At 36.1% G+C, this 19403-nt stretch overlaps 1 protein-coding gene across 4 annotated transcripts in view; it reads right to left on the bottom strand.

The window, feature by feature from the left end:
• Positions 1-19403, bottom strand: part of CRIM1 (cysteine rich transmembrane BMP regulator 1) — a 170631-nt gene that overhangs the window by 3152 nt on the left and 148076 nt on the right. For all 4 annotated transcript variants that reach the window (XM_027681615.1, XM_027681617.1, XM_027681619.1 and 1 more), the window contains 7 exons: positions 17682-17803; positions 13455-13664; positions 9198-9413; positions 7248-7469; positions 2783-2977; positions 1672-1794; positions 180-367 (listed from right to left, as the gene is read on the bottom strand). In XM_027681615.1, the coding sequence (XP_027537416.1) occupies positions 180-367; positions 1672-1794; positions 2783-2977; positions 7248-7469; positions 9198-9413; positions 13455-13664; positions 17682-17803 (1276 nt within the window). The remainder of the gene's footprint in view (positions 1-179; positions 368-1671; positions 1795-2782; positions 2978-7247; positions 7470-9197; positions 9414-13454; positions 13665-17681; positions 17804-19403) is intronic.

Genomic DNA, 19403 nt, shown 5'->3' with positions numbered 1-19403 from the left:
GCTGGTTAAACTGGTCTCTGTTAATCTAGCACCATGTAAGGGCTTAACCTTGTCGCCTCAGATGTGCAGCAGCTTGTTTCCAAGACTTCAACAGCCTCTTTACTGCTGAACATTTACAACGTTTTGTTTCTGGTTTCCAAAAAAATGTGAAAGTCTGGAAATAGACAGAAACACAGCACCTTTGTTGGAGCTTTGTAGCAGGACACAGGAATCCACTGCTTTTTCTGATTGATGAGCAGGAGAATGATGATCAGTAACAGTGCTATCATGATTGGAATTGTCACCAAGGCAACAGAGCCGACCGAGGCATCCTCACTGGGGTGTGGCCCACTGCCACTCCGGTACTCTCCCTGGAGATGGTTCATATCTGGAAGGAAAGTGTGAGCATTTGCTAGCGATTACAAATGGGCCTTGGCCATAATGAAGGATGTAATTCCAAAAGTCTCAGTCACGTCTTGCCACTCATATGAATTTGGACTTTCACTCCTGAAATGTAACCTTATTGATACAAATTAGAACAACCAAAAGCTAATACCTTGTATAGTGACTATTATTAGGCAGCAAAAGGCCATTAAAAGAGAGGAAAGAGCAGGAATCTAAAGCACAGTAATGAACAAGTCTGACAATAACCTTTTAGCTCAATTATGTTTGCATCATCTTATCTGATCACAACCAAATTCCCATTTATTAAAAAAAAAAAATCAGACTGTGTTTCCATGCTGATGGAAGTCTTTTTTTTTTTCTTAACTTTTAAAACTTTTAAAACCACTCAGTCTGTGAAAACAGACCACTGGCAGTCTACTTAGAATGTAAGAAGTTTTGCATGTAATTTCAAAGAATGGTAATCTTCAATGACATATAAAAAATTCCACACTTTGCAGTGTGTGTTTATAATCCCTAGCCAGGATAGTTGCAACCCAGCTACTAATGCCTGTGAGAAATGAAAAAGCTGTAATTATAAAAGTGTAAGCTTAGAACTTTGTAAAGCAGTTAAATTTCATGCGTCCTTTCTCCAAACAATAGTATGCTATGAGGTCATCCTCACATTTAAAAAAAATACATACAAGTTTAGGTTGTCCTTCAATTAGAAAAGGTTAAAGACAGTGTCATAGAGTGTTTCCTCTTCCCTGGAATAATGATTGCAGTACAGTTTTAAACAAAAGGTATATTTACATTCTTAGACAACTTTATCAGCTCTGTCTCATTATACCTGAGATGGGTTTTTTTTAAGCTCTGACATTTGCCTATGATACATGTTAAGCTGTGGTACGTTTTCCATGTTTGTTTATTAATAGAAGAAAAGCAAATTAGGGTCTATCAACTCCAATGGTCTTCTTTCTAGTTTTTGAATCAGAAAAGACATTGCAGAATTTCTCCTCATTCATCATTTTACCGTATTCTTACTTTTATAGAACTCTATCATACCAACACAGATGTTTCTTCCATGCAGAAGATGGAATGATAATGAGACCAAATTGCATAAATGTAATTTAATAGACTGATTCATCTATACTTAAAGCAAAATGCATGTAAGCATTATGCACTGAAGAATATTCTCAGATAACAACCTTTTCAAAGCATTATATAGATGCTACCTGAATAGAACAAGTAGGTGCATTAAACATGGGGAATAAACAGGCCTGTGTTATCCCAGTTTGTGTCAGATCTCACCTCTGTGAATGTGGATTATGTCATTTTCACTCGGTGTTGGCCAGTTTGGTACTTCTAGTTCAACATCTCCTCGATGATTTGTCTTCTCAATGGGAACGTTAGTGGGTTCAGGTACATACATCTCTGTGAAATGAGATAAATGTGTTTCACAAATTACAGGCTGCTTAACTTCTCAGTGTTGCTCTTAATTCAGGAAATACACTTGGCCATCTGCAGTGCTTTGTCCTATGAATTCTTTTATTTGTTTCAGAATTTTCAACGTTATTAGTCTGGGATTTTGTTTAAAACTTGTTTCATAATGCATACAGGATACATGCCTGCTGCCATTATCATTATCCTAATGTGAATGGGATGATGGAGTGGTGTGGACAAACTTGCTTCTGAAAATACCATTTCAGAATACAGGCTTCGCTACAGGCTTGCTCCTCTGCAGTATTAAAAAAAAAGGAAAAAAAACAAAATAAGAAGGAAAGGCTACATCTTCCCATCTGATATGTAAATAGTCACTGCTGGGTTCTTTGCCTTCCTTTATTTGCAATTCTCAAAGCAGGGGAATTGCAAGAGCTGGTACTGCTGAATCTCCTCAGTTGTCCTGTCAGAAGTAGTTACCAGCTGACTAAGATGAACAAACTTCTGCAGAAGTATGTCAGGACTTACATTAAAAATCAGTTGCAACGCTTATGACCCTTCTGCCCACTGCCAAGACAATTTCATATTGCTTTTAAGCCAAGTTAAAGTGATAAATAAAGCAATGTGGTATTTGAAAAGTAACGAAGACACTCAGAAAAGACATAAATATTAATCACTGTGACATAATCTGCAGAGATGTAAGAATATTAATTTTCCCACTTCATTAACATATTTCTATAACCTTGTGAAAGGACAAACCGGGGCAAGCAACTAATTTTTGAGTTCACAGTTCTCAGAATAAGTGAAATTCAAACTATGTCTTTGCACAATGTGCCATTAATTTTCCTGAAGTCTGAAACTCTGTTGTCTTTGTGGTACTGTTCAAATATGGACTGACATTCGAAAAAACAATTTAAAACCCCTTTACTATTGGTTCTGGTAAACCAGCATCACAGTAAACTGGGCTGTCACATCACATTACCTGGACACATGGGACAGCAGCTTCCCTCCACATTGATGGGTTCAGCGCATGGGAGAGGTGGGCAGCTGACAGTGGAACAGAGAGTCTGACCCTGCAGGCAGTAGCAGTGTGTGCAGCTGTCAATGTCCCAGCGTTCCTCATCTGCATATGTTTTTCCACTGAAGTGGCAGACAACTTTCTTTGGAACTGCATCTTCTGTTGAAGGAAAACAGTGTTGTGATCATGCAGTAAAAGCTAATTACACAAAAATCTGATTTCTTCCCTAAACACAGAAGTGAAACAATTGCTACAAAGAAATCCCAACTGTAATTAAAAGACTCCCCCTTCACCTTCCAGAAAATCTTTGTTAAAAAAATGTCATTTCTGCTTCTTTATGAAGTATATAATTAGCCTGGGCTGTTTCTCCTCATGTTCTTAATGCAAGAGGCTAGAGGAAAGATGACTGGGACGTGGAAAGATGATATAAAAAATGCTGTGAAAATGAAGAAGAACTGATTCTTTTATGTTTGACTATTTGAGACTGCCAACTACTCCTCTTCCTCCTTGTTTCCTAGTACATCCTGTTAAACTAAGAAAAAATCTCCTAACTACCTAAATTCCTAATTAGCAAGGTTTGAGAAAGATGGAGTTGGTCTAGAACACGGAAAAAAAAACAGATTAGGTAGGATGCCAAGAAGGATGAAGCAACTTGCAGATAAAATAACTAGAAGTGCTTAGACTATTTCTTATGATAAAACACATTTGAAGAGAATCTGATCATTCCCTGCAACTGCGTCAACCCCAGGAAAAGGGCAATAACTAAACTCAGTACATTTTCTCACACTTAGTATTATATAAATTGGAAATCAGTGTGATCTTTCTGCCTAAGCATTCAGCACACCATTTTTTTAATGTTGCATCCTATGCAAGCCTTTTAGGTGGTCTTCAGTATAACTTCTATTTCACTGCGAAGGCAGTAATGAATTGCTTAGCCTAGGAAGTTTTTTGCTGTTGTAGCACTTTATAGATAATCAAAATAAAACCACAAAACAGAAGCTCCAAAAACCAAGTAGCACCTCATTTTCATCTTAGCTTCTTACTACCTTTATTTCTTAGAGGCAAAAATTATTATGATGAAACCTGCTGATGACATGAATTTGCACATTAAACAATGGAATCACAAACTTCTTAAACGATCAGATAAATTGTGGTTTAACATTCACACAGATTACATATTTAAATATCTCAGTTAGAATTACCTGTCAAATATAAATAAAAAACCCTTATTAAATAATTTGGCCATTAGTAAAGTTTTTAATTAGTGACAACATAATAGACTGACATAATCTGGAACAACAAGGTTAACAGTCAGCAGACCAGTGCAACAGATCTGGATAGAATAAATTCAAATGCAAAAGAAGATAATATTAATAGAATTATCTGAAAAGCACAAAGGGTTCCAGAGATCCTTGGTATGGGTATCCCATGGCTTCCTTCCATGGCTATAAGTATGGGTCCCAACCTCCCCAAGTAGAAGATTTTATAAGTAAATGTTGGGTGCATATGGGAAAGGAAAAGTGGAGGAAAAGGTGCAGAAAGCTCATTAGGTTTTTATCCAGACGATGTGCATGTTGACATAGAGCCAGTGGAGCCTTGTGTTAGTCAGCAAGCAAATGTGGCTGGGGACAAGGGTAAGGCACACAGCCCAAACACTCCTCTCCTGCTCATTACCTATGCAGACATAAAGCTGTCTACTGCCTGGGCACTCAGGGCTGATTTGCTTCCAAAGTGCTACCTTGCCCCCCTCAGGATATCTTCTTCAATTTAGCAGCTGGTTTGTCTGGAACAGTCCTTTAACTTGCTCAGAGTTTTGCAAGTTTGTGAGGAACACATCACAATTTAATACAGTAAATAGTTTTTAGAAGAACGAACAAGGGTAAAATCACAATAGCAGTGTTGTACCATTAAACCTCAAGAGGAAATTTTGAAGTCCTAACAAAGTATTATCTCCTGTGTGTGTCTCCTGTTTTAGTGTCCATCCCTATGCAAGTATAAACAAGGATGAAGATGAAGACCACAACACCAACAGGTGCTCAAGGATAGTGGAAATGAGTCTTGCAGTAAGAAACTCACATACAAAACTGCAGTTCAGAATACTGTGTCTAGCTCTACCTGCTTCTTTCAAATTTCCTCTAGCTGTACTAGAAAACCAGTCTCATCTGGTAAACAGTCATTTCTGTTTCCTGCAGAAGAGCGATCTTGTCTCTAATCAAATAGATGTACCCCTTTATCCTCTCTAAACTAGAAGATTATCTTTCCAAATGAATCTGTCTTTGTAAGAAAAAGAAGAATGTTAAATACACAGGATGACTTTGAGGATTCAAACAACAAGGCCTGTAAAATTTTGAATTTGAATTTATACAAACTGGATCCAGAAAGAAGCAGAATAAAATACAGTGCTAAAAGCATACATAAATTTTGAAATTCCAATGAATGAAGAAGGCCTGTTTCCACAGAGTTTGCCTATGCCCAGGGAAGTGATTGAGTCACCGGCCCTGGAAGTACTTAAAAGATGTATGGACACAGCACTTGGGGACGTGATCTAGTGGCAGACTTGGCAGTGCTGGGTTAACAGTTGGACTCAATCTTAAAGGTATTTTCTGACCTAAATGATTCTATGATTCTAAACATTTTATCAACTATTACATGAAAACAGGTAGGAAGAAGCTGTACAAAGATGTGCTTCACAGTTCTCAAGAAATGAAGAGTAGACCAGTAAGAACCAGGAAGACAAAAATTAGGTGCACAACCTGACTAATCTTACATGCAAGAGTATATAGTTCATAGAAATCATAAAAAAAAAAGCTGGAGTTCCCATGAATTTCAGTTATTTAGACCACAAAACATAGTACAACTTTGATTATTAAAATGTATCATAATTGAAAATCTAAGCAATAATTAAAATCTGGCTTCTGTATTTTGTATTGCTGATCAGTTGCTACTAAAAAAAAATTAAGCTTTTATAGCTCACACATTTAAGTATTTGTAATATTATGCAACTATAAAGAATTCAAAGTCAATTAATTAAAGCCATATCTACATGTTGTGTGTATATATTTGCAAACTTGACATGTAAGGTGTAGGCAACAAGTTTTAGAGGTTTCATTTTTGTAGTTCATGGTACTAGTCCCTTCCTCACCCAAAGCATTCTCCACTACAGTACTAAGACTCATGTTCTGACTCTACTGGTTTGATTGCCCAACTCTGCATACATTCTGTATTATTTTAATGCTAAAATGTTTTCTGAATTAAAATTTATTTTTATGGTTCAAAGTCAATCACTGGAAGAAAAGCCTGCAGAAAGTCTAAAAGCCAAAGAAATTCAAAATTCTCTCCATTTTTTATGCAAACCACGAGAAGAAATAGTGATAGGATAACATAGAACTTTCCCCTCGAAATGTCGTCATCAGGAATCTAAGTATGATTCCAAAGGCAACTGAAAATTGGATACTTTGTAACTTTTTCAGGCATTCTTTCATGGAATTCCTTGTACATCATATAAAACTTTATCATCTATTATTAAAGATAGTTTATCTGCAATGAATTAAAGATTTAAACGGTTATATCAACGGTACATATCTGAAAGTACTTCACAACCTTTCTGACATGTTTCCAAAGGAGAATCATATTGTTTATAGATGGGCAAGTTGATTCACATGTTCAATTAAACATTTAAAGCCCATCAATTTAACTATATTCCTTTTTATGGAACTCTTGCCTACTGTATCTCCCCCTGCTACTTTTGGAAATGAAGGTAAGTAAGCTCTGTATGCTTTTCAACAATGCTGCAAAGACTTAATTTCAGTAAGTACATTATCCAATTTTTCTCTATTAGCATCTTCCATTCTACAGCTTTGTACTTACTATGAACTCACAAAAAAAGTAACCTTTAAATAAATATTCCTATTCAACATACAACAAAAAAGTGATCAATAATATCAAACTCTGCAACTTTAAAAATGCCTGGCAATTTCCACTATCTACAGCATCCACTGTAGTTCTAGTTCCACAGTTCTAGTTTCGTGGAATTTCATAACGCTTCACACCTTATCTTCTGCACTCATAATTAATGTTTGCCTCATATTATCACACAAATCTTGACATAACCTATATGTTACCTGGCAAATCTTCCTTTAAATAAAACAATTTTTGTGTAATGTCTTCATCTAATAAGGTGTATTACCAAGATTTCAGGAGGATGTCCTCTCGAGTTTATAGGCAAATTAGATGTGTATCTCCATGCACTTCTACCCAAAAAACCATAAATCATGATCCTCAAAGCTCCCTACGCAGATTTCACTCTCCAGTTCAACTGGAGGCACAAACTGCATCTCCCCAAACCAAGGGAAACATTTCAATTTGGTAATAAAACTTCTTTCTTACTCCCGAGAAGGGAACAGCAAGTTAACTATTTTTATTTGCTCACCAATACAGTAAGGACAACATTGTCCCTTTCTCAAAACAGGTCTCTCACAGGATACCGGTGGGCAGGACTCAGAGTAGCATCTAATCACACCATCCATGCAAATGCAGCTAGTGCAGACATTGGGCTTCCAGGACTCAGCTGTCAGAAAAATATCTCCTTCATCGTTTTTGCAGTAACTGGGCATGCTCTCGTTGCTTGATGAGGAGGGCTGAAGAGGCTCATCTGTAAATATAAACAGATTAAGTTATTTAACTTACAGTGGCTAACTAACTTCTGTCATAGTTCCTTAACAAAGAGTTCACTCTTGAAGAACACAATGGAACACATTGGCTCACTACTTCAACAAAACTAGGACAGAGCCTCATGTCTCTTCAGTCCTTACATGTGATGAAGACCTCATGATGTGCTCTAGCATAATATGTAGACCTTTATTGAGTTTCCAAAAAACAAACAAACAAAAAAACCCCCAAAAACAAACAAAAAAACCCCAAAACACATTGGAAAAAGGACAGCAAAGTGCAAAATAATAACCATCAGAATCAGCACCTCAAAAAGCCACTCTGAATGCTCTGAATTGTAAGGTATATAGGAATTAATCTTAAACAAGAGAGATTAAATTTTAAATCTAAAACTTGAATCCCAGCTTCTACCATGACAGTCCAAATCTTAGAACGATGCAAAGCGAAAAGCTATTATGCTGCTGTCACCTTCACTAGTGGACTTAGATGAGCTAATTATAAGCTGTTGAGAAACAAATGGAATTTGATCAGGCTGCAGCCTGATGCCAATGGGTTTCCTTTAATTCTCATGCCCGCCCACAGAGAAGACATATTTCCTCAATTAAGCTGTATCTTAACAGACATTACGGATCAAGAAACAGGACTGTATGTGCAGATAAAAGTATAAGAAAAGGAGAAGAAAATAAACGATTTATAAGAGCATTCAGATCGGGTTCTCATCTAACTGCATTAGTCTATGAGACTAAGTTCATTATACAGCCAGTGAGGAAAGATCAACTCCTTCAAAACAGTATTTTCAAGTTAAACAAATGTTCATTGTTATTAATAATGAGAAAAATGGAAGGCAGCAGAACTGGCTGAAAATATATTGTCAGAAAAAAAACTCCACACCCAAAACAACACTCTGTAGCAAAACCTAACAGCAAAACCTTTCTTTTTTCCTAAAGTAAAATTTTTAGATTTTGGTTTTAATGAAGACACATTTTCTCAGCGAGTTTACATACAAATCACAGGTTTGTAGTAAATTTTCACTGCAATAAACTCCCCAATTTGTTACATGAAATAGGAATTCATGTTCATTTATAATCAAATATCTTTCCTTCGGGGAAAGCAAATCCTGTTATCTTCTTTACACTGTGAGGCAGTCTAAGAGGAATCTGGCACACCTGCTGGGCTGGAATGCTTTGATATTACTCAGCTGCCTTCAAGTCACTCTCAAATCATACCATGTGAAGGTAAAAGCAAACAGAAGTATTTTTGAGACCAAATCCCAAATAGACAAGATAGTAATAAGGAGGTTCATAGAAACCAAAGCATGTGGAAAGAAAAAGAAACAAGCCTGTATCTACCTAACACTTTGACTGCTTTCAAAGTTTCTCTAATCCTGCATGTCTCCATAAATGAGTGCATGTTTCCAGTGCATATTTCATAAACCTTTCAACTACGGATTCTGGTTCTCACACAACCCTTACATTATTAGATTGCCTTAAAAGATGTTCCAAGTTCAGGGCCACAGCTCCTCTTTACACTTAAGATCTCTCTTGCACACAGTCAGGTGGCACTTGAATTAGAGACCTGAAGGCTCTCACTCCTCACTACTTAAAAACAAAGGCACCTCAACAACCAACTGTGCACGTACAGAAACATTCTCATACTGAAACATTCTCAGACCAGGGAAGGGCTCTGATCAAAGCTGGTTGTCAGCACATACCTGGGCACTGTGGACAGCAGGAGTCCTGTGTGCGGGTGGGGTTTTGACAAAGAAGAGGTGGACAGACTTCAGTCTCACACAGAACACGTCCGCTGTGGCATGTACATTGTGTGCAAGAATCAATGTTCCATGTTTCTCCTTCTACGAAGTATTCCCCACCAGGAGCATGACAGATCGATGGACTGGTGAGCTCTGGCTTTTGCACGATTATTTCGTCTGGGAAAAACAGAATTGGAAGACAGGCAAAATCAACTGTGACTCTAATAATTAACAACTGTACCCAAGATTAAGAATTTCTGTTATTGTTGAAAATATATTTCAATAATGTAATTACTGAAAATACATAACAAAACCAGCTATAGATTATTCTTGATAAACCTCTTTTGACTTTATGTCACCTGGATCTCATGGAAAATGGGAAAAAGATAAACAAGAAAGAACTTGAGAATCATTCTGAAAAAAGACCAGTTAATATAAATCAGATGTAACTTCAAGCATATTTGGCATTTCAGAAAAAATCAAACGAACTGGTGATGTAGGAATTCCAAGAGGTAACTGTAAAAATTCTACTCATTTGACAGTTTCTTAACTGCTAAATGTTAGTATCAGTGCAATTCCTGAAAGGATGAGTAAGTATGCTTCTTCTCTGGGATTAAGGAAGTCCAGGTTCAAGTTAAGTTTCCCAAGAGATGCTACATTAAAAAACCCCAACTAAACAAACTAAGCCCCCAAGAATCCCACATAAACAAATAAAAACACCCCCAACCCACCAGAAAAGAAAAACACAGAATCCCCCACCCAGCCCCCTAAAAACATATAAGCGCTTAATACTGGTGGAAGTGCTTCATCAATGCTGCACAAAAAAAAAAAAGAAAAAAAAGAAATCTGCCATCTTCGAAAACTGGACCCAAGGAGATGCCACAGTGTGTAGATTCATATTTCCAGTAAATGTATCTTACCAAATGAACCTTACTGCCTTTTCAAACAATTAATTACATTACCTCTGCAGCCCTGGCTAAAAAATTCACTCCAGCAGTTTAGAGAACAGATTTGTCTTCCTTCATGTTAAGAAAGGAACTGAAACTGTTTCCCTTGTTCAGCATGTGGGTCCTTCAGCCTCTGGGGCATTAAAAATGCGGGAAACTCTCTTTACCTCTTGGTGTATTGAAAGAATAAAAGAATCCTATCCTGCACCTTGAGGGTGTTTAAGCACTTACCATCAAGAAAAGGTTATGCCATAAACAGCATGTTTGTAACCTGCTTAAAACGCTTTGAAGACTACTCCACATAAGGTGCAGTAAGGGTAGTAATAGTTGCCTGCTTACTACACTGGTTGATTTGGACCTGGAATAAGTCCACCAGCTTTTTCCATGCACTGTGTATAGATATATCAAGATGCCTCACACAGCATGTTTTATTCAGCTGCAGAAGCCATGAATTTGAAAGGTACAAGCTGCAAAGTGAAGCTTCAGGCTTATAAGTGATGTCCTTCAGCCTGAATTCAACCCATTTAACATTAGACAGCCAAGTTAGGTGCCTCTGTTAAGAACTGAACTGCATGACATTTCCTGTGCTATGAATGGAGGGGAAGAGAAAGTGACTTCCCTAACTGTGCTACATCTCTAAATCACTTTCAGAAGGTCCATCTTTCCCTCCTATTTAATTATAATGATGCCTAATGTGAACATCATCCTAATCCAAATATCTTGGTTAAGGAGAGAAAAATTAAGTGGACAGCAGCTCCTCTAGTTATTTAGGCAAGCCAAAGCCTACAAAGTATTTGTGGCTTTTCTTCATCACTGCTGTACTTGTCTGGAGAACGGCTTTTGTGCCCTTTGCTCTATGACACTGCTACGTGGAAGACACACAACTTAGTTGTTCTCATTTCTGGAGAACGATCAGTAGAACTGAAGGAAGTTGACTCTGGCTGATTTTATTTTATTCACTAAGTACACATGCTTTTCTTTCAAGGAATTATTTTATCTTTCACTGATTTGCTTATGCTATGCTTTTCCAATTGCTTACATTTATGAACCACATACCTGATTTAGCAGCATTTACCTGAAATGAGATTGCTAGTCTGCTGCCTTGTCACTGTTTGATTTTTATTTCAGCTGGAACAATATTTTATGCAATGGCATCCTAACTCACCATGGCAAAGGCAATGCTAATTTTTTTCTGGAAATTTTCTGAGTCATCTGCTTTGCATTTAGTTCTCTGCAAAGTCACAGGCCTCTTTTGCTACAGCTCATATATTGTTCTTTATCAAAAAAGCATAACCAGATGTTACTGCAGTATGCATCGTATTGCCTACTGCCTCCTTAGCAGCCCTGATAATGAAATATCACTGCAACTGAATTGCTACAAATTTGCAACTACTATTGCAAATTTACTACTACTAACCTGAAGGAGCAACTAGTCAAACAAATACACACTTTCTGCATAGCACGGTTCTGCAAAACACTAGCAATTAATGGCTTTGCAAATCTTACAGGAAACCTGGAGCTTTTCATGAGCATTGTGATGAACCATTTAAACCTCTTAACTTACAGAAACATGGTTTATAAGGAACATTGTAGCAGTTAAGGTATCTCTTGCTCTGTTGACAACTAATTAAATATTGAATTGAATGTAACCACTTTTTTCAGTCTGAGAAATGACCTCTGAGAGCTGCCCGTACCCTGTTGATAGGTTAAAAGTGCAATTCAAAAACTCAGTACATGGGGACTGCTAATTATTTCAATATCCTTATGGCAAATACATTTGAGTGACATGCTCACAGTCTCAGAATTCCAAACTGCATTCCTATCTATTAAAATCCATGATATTTATCATCAGCGGGGAATCAATAAATTGGAAAATAAAATTGGAATTACATTTCTAACAAATATAAGACCTCAGTAGGGGAAACAAAGCCACACTGAGACTAATTTGGCCTTATTCATATACTTATATATGCAATCACTTTAAAATGCTCTGTCTGCCCTAGCACTGTAAGAATTTACACCAAGTATGACTTTGCTAACACAGAAGCTAGGTGACCAGTGTCTTGAAAGCAGGAACAATGTCAGACAGAGAAGCCTATGCAGACACTCTCTCTTAAAGGAACGGACATTGCTGGGCAAGCAACTGTTCTTTTATAAAAGAGATCAACATCAACCCATTAAAATTTTGAATCTTCGAGTTTATCTAATGAAAGAACTGACGTGCTAACCTGTCTCGTCCATATGAAGTATACCATCCCCTAAAATACTACACAAATCATTGTGAAAAGGCTGAAAGAGACAAACCTTTGAAGTCGTGCATCTCTCTGGGGACTATATTTTTCCAGTTACCACAAGGTGTGCACTGGATTGGAGATCACCATGTGTCTAAGCAATCTAAAGAGATTGGTTATCTTAAGTCATAGGGAGAATGCGCTCTTCTCTGTCACTTTCAGAAAGTGGATCTGGCTATTTATTTTGCCCTTAGGGTTTCCTGTTCTTTACAAAAAATTTGAAACAATTCATAATTGCTCATATTCTCCCAGTGCTGTCTTACTGTCTTTCTATTCATAAAAGTTTCATGAGCCCCAATTGTTCCTACTTGTAACATGACTTTCAATAAAACCATAGACAATATCACTGTATTACAAATTAATCTACTTAGCACAAAAAATACTGTAGAAATAGTTCTGAAAACAGAGCATTAATCTTACACCCTACCCACACCTTTTCATAGATGTTTTTCATATTAACACTTACTAAAATTGTATTGGAATGCAACATGAATTGTACTTGGTCTTCCCACTGAAAGCATTGAAATAATCTACAGGAGCCTTCTCTCAGAACACAGAATCATAACAGTCAATTACTTAAGACACCTGTTTGTGTACACCTTTGAGGGGTTGTGAAACATAGATCAGGAGATAAGTTTTAATAAAACTCCACTTTAAAATCAAAAAAAGAAAATATAATGGCTTATTACAATATTTGCTATCCTAGATAACAGACTAGAAACTTTTACTAATTTAAAGATTTCAGTGTGTCAAAGATTAACAAGTTAGGACCAACAACATGCATACGCTTTAAATTTATAAATTCCTATTTTTCACAGCTGAGATCTTAATGACAGCAAGTAATCCTGCTATATTTGGGCATAGAAACCTTCATCTATACCTATTACTGAATGATGCATGAGATTATTTTCATGTAGTAAGAAACAGAACACATGTGAAATGAAACTTGATTACAAAGGATGTAAAAGAAATCACATTACCTGGACATGATGGACAACACTGCCCTGGATGTATGGTGGGGTTGCCACAATTAGGAACGGGACAGGTGATCAAGGCACACATTTCCCTTCCATTGTGACAGTAACATTCCCTGCAGCCATCGTGCCAGCTCTCCTCATTCTCATGACGGCGCCCATCCATCGACAGGCAAGATCCTGTTTTAACAGGAGGCATGAGAGAAGCCGTTGCCTCTGCACAAAATCAAAGAAAAATGAGGTGTCCTGATAAACATCTGTTGCTTAGGAAAAAACACACCAATTTCATGCCTGGATTGCTTTTATTTTTAAAGCACATATAAGACCAAGTTCTGTCATTTACACTTATAAATAAAGTAACAACACACAGGAAACAATTAAAAGGTATACTGAAGGGGATGATAGGATGTAGTAGAATTTATTTCCTTGGAAAACATAATGACTTCTTTCTGTTGAACCTATACTAATCACCGGAAATGCAGTACTGTCAAAATAACTGAGAAAAAAAGAGAAATGCAATGGAGGGAAATAGGAGAAAGCATGAAACATACTCAAAATGAAATATTTAAATATCACAGGACATTAGATTATCTATAATGTATCTGATAGCAAGTAGAATATAAAAGCATTTACAAGAGCTACGGATGGTCTTACGAATGATAAAAAAATGACAAGCAAGTGCTAACAGGGTAGTGGTAGATGTTGGAAATATTACATAAAGTACTTCTTGTGAGAAATTATTTGTTTATATTACTATGATAAACAAGATGTTTGGAAGAGAACTGCTTTGAGAATTTTATCCCTCATTTTTTTTAGCTTTTACTGAGATGAGAATACAGTAGTTTGGACTGTTGCACTCCATTGGAACACACAAGCAGTTGGTCCAGGGAGGATAAAGTCTCATTGGCATCTTAAGGGGTATTTAAGTGCTGCAGGATTCAGCCTCAATATACTCTTTGTTAATCAGCTGAGTGAATTTAGAGCCCAACACTCCCCCACCAACATCATTATTATGATGAAGGATTTAGGATCAGTTTGTCAGTGAACTGACTTGTTTTCACTGGTATGTCAGTGATGCTCTGCTGACACACATATATATAAGATTATTTGTATTAAGTTCCTAATTTTATTTTCTTTTAAAAAAGGGATGATGTATGAAGAGTAGCAATGTTTATATGTAATTTTAGTAACCATTTTTCTGTTCAGTTTTTTTTGCTTGTTGGCTTTTTGATTGGTTGGTTGGGGTGGGTTTTTTTTGGTTTTTTTTTTTACACATTAACATATAGGTCAGCACTTCTTCAGCTGCAGCAGATCTATCAAAAGTGGTCTAACAAGCAGATGGTACAAAGTTTGAGGCTGGTTTTCAGAATAGAAAGCCAATACACAGAAATTACATTAGCATACAATTTTATGAATTAAAAAGAAATGCTGCACAAGTATAAAGTACTTCTTAGAACAGTTTTCATCCTATTGCATGAACAAAAATATTATAAAAAATTTACGTTCAGTTACTATACCTTTATACTTTAGTATCAGATTATATAAATTCTGATTTGACTTAATTGCACTGGAATACTGGTCTATATTGAAATTATTATTGACACTTGGAAGTCCTAGATGATAAAACCCTTCCCCTTCCTAAATAAATGAAGCATCTGATGTAACCAAACTTTTTTCCTGATATATTCTAAAGTATGCTCCAAAATTTGGAGAAACACAGCAAGCACATAGGCAACTATTCAAAATTAAGTTCACACACTGAGACTGTTTTCACTTTTCAGTGTTTAATTACAATTAGTACAAAAGCTAACACTTGAAGAAACCCCATGTCTAAATACAAAATGGGAATAACTGGCTAACTAAAGGTATGGTTGAAATGATCTGATACAGCAGTTTACAAGGAAAAAGGAGTCAGTAATGTGTTAAGGTTGCAGAACAGGCAAGTTCAATCTAAGATACCAGTACAGGAGCACTGTAAATTTAAATGCAACACTACTACTCTACTAGTTTGAAGATTTTACCACTGCTAAAGTACAATATCACATTTTTGAACAGTCATGAGAAACCATAGTAACAGGGTTTATTTGACTTAGAAATGCACCCCCTCAAAAAAAATGTTTAGGAGTCACCAGTTGCAACTCCTTAAATGTTGCAAGAATTCTAAAGGGAATGATGCTTAGCTGTTGTATGTGTCTTCTGAGCTTAGGACAAAAAGTAAACAGTTCAATGGGTAGGAAGGGAGATAGAAATTTTAGAAAAATTTTTTAAAATGTCATATATTGCTAACCAAGGAAAACATTATTTTAGAGAGATTTGATTGGTTTGGGTTTTTTTTCTTTTGAAAGTGGAGATTCTTAATAAACTAAATCTCAGACAAACATCTGTCAAGGATTATCCAGATAGACTCTATTTTATTCAAGGTCAAAGAAATGGACTCTCAGTTTTCCAAAGGACTACCCCAGCCCTGTACTTCTATGGTCCTACTTCTATTAATCCTGGTGTAAGCTATTTCTGGCAGAAGCAATTTAGGCAGTGGAACTAATTCGTAGGCAGAGGATTTACCCATACCTTCCTCTTACTTAGACATTTTGGGTCAAAATTTTAACAAGGACTCACATTTTTCCTGGAACATACTGGTGATTGCTCTAATTATTCTTTGACAAGTTGCTAATGACATGATGTTGAAATGATATTCTCATGGCTTGGTATCTTTATGATCGTGACAACAATAAATACTTAGAGAGGTATCAAGTTAATTTCACTAATTATTCGTGCTTATTTTAAAATTCACCCTTGTTAAGGAAAGCACTTCACAGTGTGCATACACATAATTAGTGGCCAAAGAATTGCATCTGTTTATAGTCTGGGATGCAATTATGGCACACCTAAGAGAACACTGTATATATTCTGTCACGGCATCACGACAATAAAGAAAAGTGTTCTGATTGTGAACATGGAGACAAATGACAAGCTGAGTGATAAGAATTATCTCAATGGGATGCCCTTCAGCAGTTATCCTTTCTTATTTAATTTTTAAAATTTTAATTTCTAGTAAAAGTCATATATTGTAGCTTATGTCAGTGAAATGTCTCTCTGTTTCTCATATCTGCAAAGTACATTTATAACATTTCAACTTTTATTTTGCTAGAAGTCTTAAAGTTTTGTTATAACTGTTTGCAGTGTATTATGTCATGTAGAGAAAAGATAATGTTGGATATTTCTGATTTATATGCTTGCATGTTTGCCTTCAGCTACAGGTGAGTGACTTCAGGAACTCATACACTTTCTTCTAGTGCTATGTTCCCATAGCTTATCCTATTACATTTTATAATTTTTTAAAATGCAAAAGAAATAGCTGCTAAAAATGGTAAGAATAGACTCATTACACAAAACAATGGAAAAGTAATCAACTTACTTGACTATAGCTATAAATCAAAGCACACAAGTAAGAATCAAAGAAAGTAAGCATGAAAGAGCAGTGAGGATCAGAAAGAGACTGAGCACAAACAAAAAGTTATTACGTGTAAAGCATGGAGATGAACTACGAAGGAAGTCTAATACCCAGAATAATGTAAAACAGAATCTGAAAATATCTTAAAAAACAGACATGCTAAAAGCAGCACAAATATAAGGCAGACAACTAATGAACATCTGATCTCAATATCCACCTTGAACTTCATGGTTACGGGTTCGGTATGTGGAATGTGTGAAATTTTTAACTTAAGAATACCAAGTCCTTTCTGCTGGGCAAGTGCTCTCTCTACTCATTGTTCGTTACGATTGCTTGAAAAGTGTCCAAGAAACAGCACTCCCATTTTAGACGATATACAGGATATCTATCAAATCCAAAACTTGTTTGTAAAGAAAAGATCATGGTGAAGAAGCCAAGAAGAACATCACTACTGAAAAAAAAAAGCCTTTGACTAGTTTATTTCTAGCAGTTGCTTATTAGGAGTCTGATCCAATTTTTATCAATGATAACAATTTTTTTGTGACTTTTTAATTGGAGATGAAAGCAGAACTGAGGCTTTCTGTTGAAGCCAAGATGCACACAGATAATAACAAACACCATCAAAACAATACAATCCTTTGAGCAATGTAGAACCAACTCCCCCACCAGCTACCATATTTCAATTTGTACATATTCTGTGCAGTATTCCTTTTCTTTTGCTCTGTTTTCCAACTGCTTTGAAAACAAGTTGTAATTAAAGGTGGTAATGCACTTGCACGTACCTCTACACTTGCAGATAACACAGCCGTGACTGTTCTGCTGGAAGCCCATTGGACAGATTTTACCACAAGGCAGGTCTGGGCATTTCTTACACCGACAGATTTCACAGCCATGCTTGTTCTTCCTAGATGACCAAAATAATAATTTGTAAAAGGTCAGCAAGACACTTTAAATATCTACGTCATGATCTTTAAAGCAAAAACATCCCCTAAAAAAGTGTCTGATAATTAAAGAAAATTATTGTTAATTGTCACTCTTAGATTCAGTGGTTCTATGGGATGTACAGGTCTCCAACCCTGGCATGTGCTCCTTCCACATGACTGGCAAAATCTCTGCATTTGCATTTTCAAGCCACAGCAGATAATACAGATGTATGGGCTTATGACTACTTTTGATGATCCATTCTTTTTTCAAGTGAAAAAATGCAAAGAAAGACTTCTACAACTGTGAAGATATCAAAGGAGTAGGTAGGATTCTGTTATATTTATTATGTTTTTATAACACAAATCACTGTTAAATTTTTTCCTCCAACAACAGGTAACTTACAGTGGATTTCCTATCTTGCAAATTAAAACTATAGAGGGATTTCCAAAAATGTTAAATAAGCAGACAAAAAGCTCACCTGAGAACTAGCACATAGAATGCCAGTAACCTATATAAATAGTACCAAAAACACAGTAACATGTTTTGAAATAGTAAAACTAGAGAAATTTTCAGGAAACAGAGTTCAGAGAATCAAGAACTCAAATGCTTCCAAAGCTTCCTGGTGAAGCTAGGCAGAAGTCTAGAGCACCACCTAACAGCACCTCTTCACAGCACCATAAACATGCTGCTTTAGAGGATCCCATACTGAATATTTCCTTGCCTTTTTTACAGGAAGACAGACAATACCATTCAAACTCTAGGCACAGATGTACTAAGCAAAGAAAAGACATGGGAAGTTACAGAACATGATCTAGAAGGATAGAGGAGAAATAAATTATGTAGATCTCTAGAAAGCCTGACTTCAAGCTCTAGAGAACTTTATTTAATTTTTAGTTAGAAGGCTGAGAACAACAAATCATCACACAGTAGGATGGAGAATGGAAGATTCTCTGTCTTCCTATCCTATCAAAAGGAATGCTTATTTCCATTAATACGTAAAAGTTTAAACCAGTGAGCTCTTCAGCAGTTTTTTTTCAGACAATTATGAAAAGGTTTTGGTTTTTTTAAAGATGCACAACCTCAGTACTTCCAGTTGCTAACCTTTGACAGTCTTGAAAAAAAAAATCACAAACATGATGATTACTCCTTAACTTTTATATCTCTAATATACTTTTCTTTTAATACTTCCTTCTTTCATCTCCTATTTGTGACTGAAGTTTTACATTAAAATAGAGATTTGTCTTCCATTACATCCCATGTTTTTAATGATCATAACAGGCTTGTTATGATGTTAACATTAAAATACAGCACGTTATTTTAAAAAAGAATTTGGCAGAGTAGCAGTATACTGAACACATGTACTATACTATACAACTGCAAATCTAAATAATTTTAGCACCAAAATAAGACTTGAAGTGAAATGATCCTAAAGTAGTTCTTGCCACAATTTTAGCCCTATATCCTACAAACAGATCCATACATAGTTATCTTTAAATGTTATTAATTTCATTCAGTGCAATTATTCATGTATTTTGTAAAGAATGACAAGATTAGGGTGCCCATTTCCAATTTTTAAAAAA

Source organism: Neopelma chrysocephalum, unplaced genomic scaffold (assembly GCF_003984885.1).
Source record: "Neopelma chrysocephalum unplaced genomic scaffold, ASM398488v2 Primary Assembly neopelma1_61, whole genome shotgun sequence".
Taxonomy (NCBI): domain Eukaryota; kingdom Metazoa; phylum Chordata; class Aves; order Passeriformes; family Pipridae; genus Neopelma; species Neopelma chrysocephalum.
This window is presented reverse-complemented; position numbering and strand designations above follow the sequence as displayed.